We start from the raw sequence: 7892 nt of genomic DNA on the forward strand, positions 1-7892 counted from the left end.
ACGTAGCATATGTAGGCACAGAGAGCAGGAACGAAGCAAACAGATGTAAACACAGGCTGAGTTTAGGCTTCACTACAGCACAACATGCACCATATAAAAACAGTAACCCACCCAGTCTTTGTTTAGTAGTTTTTAAAGTTTCCACCCTCTCTAAATGCTTCTAAGCTTTTCCAGGATCAGCATAGTTTTCACCTGTTGGCTTATGATCAAAGCTAATGGCAACGTAAGCCACATTAGCACTGACACTAAGCATATGACTGTTGTGGTGACATTACCATCAAAAATAAAAGCAATCTTCAGTTTGTCATATGCTAGGACTACATGAAAACTCTTGTGTTCACTCTTGCAGCTAACAGCAGAACATTCGGTGTGTTTCGTTCACGACTGAGACGTTGAAAGAGCAGCTTTAGAAAGAAAAATAAACCTAGTGAACTTCATGTCAGCTGCTCTTTTTGAATAGTTCACCTTGAAGTGGCAGGTAGTGAGGGGGCACGATTACACAAGGTATTTGTTGGTTAGGTGTGAGGTAGCACTTGGGTCACATTCCTACTTGCTTGACTGTGACTGTGAGGCTAAATAAGATGTGGGGAGGACTTGAGGAATGGCAGAAGGGAAACGTCTTCGTCTCTTAACAGCTTAGTTTGCACCTCAAAGTTTAACAGCAACCACAAAACACAATAACAACGAATTTCCACCTAATGGGAGATTTAAAGTGGCATCACTGAGGCCTTTAATGTAAAATGACCTTTTCAGTAGAAATATGAGGGAGAAAGAAGGCAGACCTCAGAAAGACGAAATTACACATTGATTTTTGTAGAGATTCTACGAAAAACTAAATAAGTGTGTGTTACCAAATTTTAATTCCACATCTCAGACAAACAAATAAGTTTTGCGTGTGTGTGTTTTTAGGCGAATGTTGTACAGTCGTCCTCAAATTTATTCACACCCTCCCATTAAAGAAGGAAAAGTACAGGTGTCATTGAAATAAGTTGAAATTGACAAAAGTAATAATAAATAACGATTTAATGAACATCATGACATTGCTTTTGAATTGTGGTTCAACAGAAATATATAAAAAAAACAACAACAGCAACAAAAAAAAACAACAACAACAACCAAAGAAGCATGATGGGACCCGTAAACTAGTATTTGGATGAACAACCCTTTGAAATGACTGCAATCAAGTGTTTTCTGTAACTCTCAATCAGACTTCTGCACCTGTTGATAGCAAAGTCCTCTACTTTGTCCGGGACAGTTTTTTTTTTTTCAATTATTCCTTTCAACTACAATTCAAAAGCAATGTCTTATTTCACTAATTTAGCAATTTATTTATTTATTATTACTTTTTTCAGTTTCCAGTTTTTTGAGTGACTGTATTTTGCCTTTTCTTTGATGGAAGGGTATGAATAAATGTGACTTTAAATGTCAGACAGGCCGGTCCACACTCCAACCAGCAGGGGGCGGTGAAACCAACCCCCAAACGAGAAGACGAAGAAGAACACTGACAGCCGGTTGCTGAACGACAGTCGACCGTTAAGAGCTTAAAACACAGACTGTATTTGGTTTTAGTGTTTTTTCTGCTACCACCGTGTAGTATTAGACGGTATATACCTGCTCAGAGCTCGGCGTTAGCGTTGGAGTGTGTGAGGCTGCCCTACATTAGCCAGAGTCCGCTGAATAAGGAGTCCTCCCTGAATGACTCGTAGTGCGTGGCTACTGGTTAGCTAGCGAAGAGGAGGGAGGAGACAAAAACTTCCAAGACCTCGCCCAGTCGTTGCTTCATTCCAGCAGGCAGCTACTCTCTCGGCGGTGTGAGAGACACACACCACCTAAACCAGATAATTATTCAAGGGGCGACTGACACAGCTGTGTCAACTAAGGGCGAAAAATCAGTCACCATGTTCAAGAAAAGCTCAAGGAAGGACCCCGAGCTGTTTCAGAACGTCTCGGAGGGGCTGCGGCGGCTCTACCGGACCAAGCTGTTCCCGCTGGAGGACACGTATCGATTCCACGACTTCCACTCCCCTGCACTCGAAGATGCCGACTTCGACAACAAGCCCATGGTCCTCCTGGTGGGTCAGTACTCTACCGGGAAAACCACGTTCATCCGCCACCTCATGGAGCAGGACTTCCCCGGTATGCGGATTGGCCCCGAGCCGACCACAGACTCTTTCATCGCGGTGATGCACGGTGAACAGGACGGGGTGATACCGGGCAATGCCCTGGTTGTCGACCCCAAGAAGCCCTTCCGCAAACTCAACGCTTTTGGGAACGCGTTTCTCAACAGGTAAAGCCAGTGCCAACTTCCGGTAGACCTCACTAAAGAGCTTAGACTGAGCAATGTGAAAAATGTAGTACCCTAGGATTGTAGAAAATGAGCCCTTAAAGCCTAGAGTTGGTTCATAATTTGTGAATGAAATGACTACATGTCATGTCGGTGTTATGCTTATCTTGAGCTGTCATTAGTTAATACAGCTGTGTGTGAAGAAACTTGTCATAACAGCGCATCACCTGGGATTTAAATACCCTCCCTACAAGTCCTTGCACGTACCAAACTTTTTCAAGGTAGACTCACAGTATGCTGTTGCACAATCTTTCCAGCAGAGCCAAGTGTGTGTGAGAGTTTTCCCTCTTTCATCATCTTAGGAGAATGCGGGTGTTTGGTGTCAATAGCCAGGTGGCATATCCAGCCTGTGTATAGCAAAGCAAAAGGACAGAGAGGTGCTTTCCAGCATGTTATCCCATTAACAAGAAGTCCTTTCCCTTTCACTTTGCATCAGATCCTTCCAGTTAACATAGTGTCATACCCCTCCTCAGGTCCGTAAAGCACCTGGCAGAGTCACTCTTGACAGATCACTTTGTCCCAATGTCACAGCGCGGCCCCTTGAACATGGAAATAGTTGTAAGCGATGTTGCCAGGCAACACGCTGACCTTGTTCTGTCCCCGGATGTCGGTACCATGAGTTCCACATCCCCAGGCCATATAACTGTTACCACATCAGTACATATTAACAAGCCAACTCCCTTATTCACTACCTTTGGAAATCTTATCACAAAGGGTTAAAGGTTTTTGTATCTATCTTATAGTATTGTAATATATTCATGGCACCAGAGTGGGTGTTGATGAGTCAGCAGGTGTTTCGCTGATGTGTTTAGACATTTTAGCTTGCCGGAGTTTGACCAATGTGATTGATCATCCAGTTATAACAGATGTTCTTAGGAAATTTCCAGAGCACGATAATGAATTACACTTATGTCTGCTATTCAGCCTCATGTGCAGCTCTGACGCAACAAGGCAGAAGCTCATGTGACTCAGAAGTATTCAGCAGGTGGGGCTTTCACCAGTTAATGCAACATAAAAGTGGAAAAAATGTGGAAATTATAGAAAACAGCAAAATAAAAGCAAAAGTGAAAGTGACCTAAATGAATAGTAGAGAAAAGAACTTGGCTGGCTTGGTGTGTTTTTGCAAAAAGAAACGAGAGCCAAGGACAATGGAAAGTCTCAAAGTGTTTTATTGAAATGTGTAAGGAGCTCCTCACAGTCCAGCTCAGAGAGCAAGGTGCCATGAGTCATAGCCGGCATGACAGTGCCTGGTGAAACCTGGAGCATCCAAATCCAGCCTACTGTGTGTGGATTTGTGATGACATCAGATGTTAATCATCTGATTGTTGATGCCGTCACTTCCTGTAGAGGATGGGAAATGTCTCCTTCTCTCCCCGGTTGCAGTGTGGTGTCATCCTGTGCAGGAATCACCAGCCAAACAGATGGTCAAATAATGCACAAACAAATGACTAACTTGTTAACTGTCCTGAGCTTAATCTGTTATTAGCTTCAGATTATCAAGTGGGTTGTGTTGCCATATGTTGTCGTAATACAAACACTTGAGCTGACACTTCCCTTGTTAGGCCTATTTCCCATTATCCATTGACATCCCTTCCTTCCATTATGAAGAGCCTTATCTTGCATGACTGCAGTCTTCTGCCAAGTACCATCATTCAGACTCTAAAAAAAAAAAATAAAGTAGTGCTTTCCAGATAACTCTTCTAGGGGAGCACTCGTCTTCACAGGCCAAGATTCACTTCTAGGAGTTTATTACGGACTTAAGGGGAAACCAGATAAGATTGTGTATAAACAAAGGCTATTGTCCATCCCAGCATCATTTGTCAAACTGTTGGACACATTCCCGTAGTATCATGGGGCTTGTGGTTCTCTTTGAATTCAGTCTCCATCTCTGTGTCAGAGGCATATGCAGGCTTCAGTGATCATACGATGGCTTTGAGCTCACATGATCATGCATAACAGGATATGTGAGTATGACAATAACAGGTGCATGACCTGTTTGAACAGGTCAAATGGCACAAAGCCATAGAGGACAGGCCTATAATTGATAAAACTATCCGCCAAGAAGCAGATTCAGATTTAGAACTGAACTGTTTCTGCCTCAGGCTTGGCCAGTTTTCCATTTTCCTCTCAGGAGGCCAAAAGTATTTGGACTGGCCTTCAGCTGCTGGTTGGTTCAGTGTGTTTTTACTCGTAAAAGTAGATGTGAGATATCAAGTGTCAGACTGTTAATTAACTGATTTGAGGAGACTGTGATGGCAGCTTCTCTCTGTAGCTCTTAACCATAGTCATTTAACCTTCAGATTAGACTTTAACTACCAGGCTCAGATGGGACTTACCCTGAGTATAAGCAGTTATTTATGAAGAGAGTAAACAGAAATCAGTCATGCGATTCTTACATCTACAGCTTGCTTTTGGTTTTGGCAGTTCTAAGAGGTAATGGACAGTGTACTCTGCTAGCTTGCCAATTTTTGCAGTTTTTCAATATTTCCATTTTGCAGCATCCTGGTTTCTGGTTGCCTCTCGTTGCTTGTGCAGTCATTTTGTACCAAATGTTTCCACAAAAGTAAGTTAATACTTGTTTTCCAGTTCCAGATAAGCATGCACATTTTTCAACTCTTGTTCCCTTTTATTTAAAATGCCACTGCAGTCAGAGGGCCCCAATGTATTTCTGTGCTCTCTGTAAGCCATTAGTCAGTAAAACCAGCGTCAGCAAAGTTTAAGTTCCGCACTGGCCCACCCCAGCCCACACTGTCCTGCTCCGTCCTGTCCTGCTCAAGTCCTGTTATTCCAGGACACTGACTCTGCACTTTGCTGAGATAGGGGCTGATACATGTACAGCTTTGAGAGTGTAACAAATTTACATGAAGATACATGCAGATACAGATACACGAGATCATTTAATTATCCACACAAGGCACGATTTTACAGGAAGCAAACGTGCAAAAGTAACACAGTTTTAACCTCCCTGTTCACATGTTCAGTGCTAGCGACAGCCACCCTGTTTCCTCTTCTCTGTGGGAAGTTGAGGTTACGATGTGAGGGAAGGTCATAGGTCAGAAGGTGGGGCAGAAGAGGAAGACCTTCTGTCAGGAGTTGGAGCCAGACTTCCAATCACAGGACAGGTCTGATGTGGAATATTCCAGCCAACTCATCCTCACAGAGAGGATGGATTTTCCACTTTTTCAGGAGATAATCTGGGGCCCCCACGCCTGGAAAGGTCTTCTGTTTCAAAGAATTCCAGCTTGAGTTCATCTGAGCATTTTTTCCTACAAGCTCTGGGTGGAAAAATGTTAGGATAGATAGTTAAATGGAAAACCTGAGCCAAAATTCCAGCGTGATAACATACGCCATGAGCTATGAGAGGGAGGGAAAAATCTGCATGTTTGTTATCTTTGACCGTCACTGTTATTGTACTGTAATATCATGCATAGGATCTCCATGCATGAAGCCATTTTCTCATATTTCTTTGACTTGGTCTTTGTAGATTTTTCCTTTTCCTCCCCTGCGTGTGGTATAGGACCTCTGTTAGGGTTTGTGGTGTGTGTATGTGTTTCTGCCCTGAGTGTGGTTGTAGCAGGAATGTAAAAGCACGGTTTTCCTGGTCTTATGACCGGGTGCCTCTGAGCTCATGTTGAGAGTATCGGTTCAGTTTGGCTGCAAGGGCAGCAGAGTGAGAAGTAGTACTCTGAGCTGTGGGGTGTCTCAACAATCCCCTTCTTTGTCCTGAGCGGGCCACTGTGGGTTTATGCAAAACCAGTCATCTTCTTTCATGCTTTATAGTGCGTATGCCTGTCTGTGTTTGTGTGTGTGGGTGTCTTGGCTTGAATTCTGTTGGAGAGCGACACTTTCCTTTAAAGTTTAAACCTCAGTGCAACAGCTTAAATGAGTCCATTGTGTAGTGAATTATGTTGCAGTGGGAATGACTCAGGCCTACAATTTATAGCTTATCATGTATTGTCCCAGTGTTTCCCTTATTAAACATTCTTGCATCAATGCTGACCTCCTACAAGCAAAGCTCCCGCACTGTTTGGAAAATCTGACTCTGTTGTTATGTAATTTCACTGTTGTTGTAAAGGAAAAAACATCCAAACTACAATCAAGGTGTCAACCACCCTGCAACTTATCATTATTATACAAAAGATTCAATGACTAGTTAAAGTTTATGACTAGATAAACGATTGATAATTGGTTCCAGTTTTTAATGTGATGATTTGCCTTCTTTGTTCGTCTAATGTGTTTTTTTTTACACAACGTTCTGACATTTTACAGATGACATTCGTGGGCTAATTAATCAGTAATGACAGTAATTGTTAGTTGCAGCCACAGTGTGAACATAAAGGCCAAGCAGCTGATGTGCAGTATGGAGAAAGTGTCATTTTGTTTAGAAATGTACCTACTTTTATCAACTAATTTTAATGAAAACAGTTTTTAACTGCAAGGATTCTGAAAAGGGGATTGTACGTGCCACCTTAACCCTTTTTTTTTTTCTTCCATTTGCTGCTAATTTGTGTTGTATATCTCTTCCAGCAAAGATATTCCACATGTTAGTGCCTGAGAGTGAGGAGGCTGTTATCAAGCTCCAGAGAAATGTCTGTTTAATGCCAAGCTTATGTATAAACATTCTCACCAGACTGGTTTTCTGTGCTCTCTTCCTCTGTCTTGCTACCCCTATATGTCACGCTCTCAATACTGTGACTCTCTCTTAATACGCTCTCTCTTTTACTTTCTGTTTCTCACCTCTCTGCTTCTGTGTCTCTCATCTCTCTATTTTCTCTGCAGGTTCATGTGTGCTCAGATGCCTAACCCTGTCCTGGAGAGCATCAGTATCATCGATACTCCTGGAATTCTGTCAGGGGAGAAACAGAGGATAAGCAGAGGTCTGCTTCACATACATACACCCACACGTCACTCGTATTAGTAGTGTTTACCGCCACACCCTCTGCTCAAAACCTATGACATACATTATTCAAAAACACCCATGCAAAATAAACCCAAAGGAAGTCACAAGTTCAGATAAGAAAAAGGAAACTTGCTTTAACAGCCTACATACCGGCCTTCCTTTCCCTAAGTTTCTCACTAGTATTTTTGTTTGGCAAGTGCTCCACAAAATCAACTGTAGCATTTTTGCTCCAAGCGCTGTCAAACCTGTATTTAACTCTTTAAACCCCCAGGTCAAAGCCTAACCAAACAGCTGATGTAAATCTTACTGAGGCCTTCACAGCTTGACAGTTTGAAGGAGGTGGCACGCAGCACTTAAAAGTTCATTTCCTGCCTCTGTACCTGTGTTTTTTTTCCACATCCTTGCATCATTTTCTTTCTGTTTTAATATCACCCCTGAGCTGGATTTTTGCTTAAGATGTTGACATTATACTGATACCTGGAAATATGGCCTCTTTATTGCAATTTTTTAAATTTGCTTTACTACTTTTAAAAATTATACATACCCCGTTTTGCTTGACTAACACTGTATTATTTATCACTCTCATATCTGAGTCACTTCCTTTTGCGCTGCGGAAATAAATCAATTCATATTTTTATCCACGTGCTC

The 7892-nt window shown here is 42.3% G+C and overlaps 1 protein-coding gene across 1 annotated transcript; it reads left to right on the top strand.

Annotated features, from left to right (window-relative positions):
- Positions 1–1567: 1567 nt before the first annotated feature.
- Positions 1568–7503, top strand: LOC103374194 (EH domain-containing protein 3-like). The gene is made up of 2 exons (XM_008304239.1): positions 1568–2287; positions 7124–7503. Exons 1-2 carry the CDS (start codon positions 1899–1901, stop codon positions 7260–7262), a joined length of 528 nt encoding a protein of 175 aa, XP_008302461.1. The 5' UTR covers positions 1568–1898; the 3' UTR covers positions 7263–7503.
- Positions 7504–7892: the final 389 nt, after the last annotated feature.

Source organism: Stegastes partitus, unplaced genomic scaffold, assembly GCF_000690725.1.
Source record: "Stegastes partitus isolate 25-593 unplaced genomic scaffold, Stegastes_partitus-1.0.2 Scaffold2174, whole genome shotgun sequence".
NCBI lineage: Eukaryota > Metazoa > Chordata > Actinopteri > Pomacentridae > Stegastes > Stegastes partitus.

Coding starts and splice junctions, on each gene's coding strand:
- LOC103374194 (XM_008304239.1), top strand. CDS start 1,899: ATGTTCAAGAAAAGCTCAAGGAAGGACCCCGAGCTGTTTCAGAACGTC. Junction 2,288..7,123: donor GGGAACGCGTTTCTCAACAG/GTAAAGCCAGTG, acceptor TTTTCTCTGCAG/GTTCATGTGTGCTCAGATGC.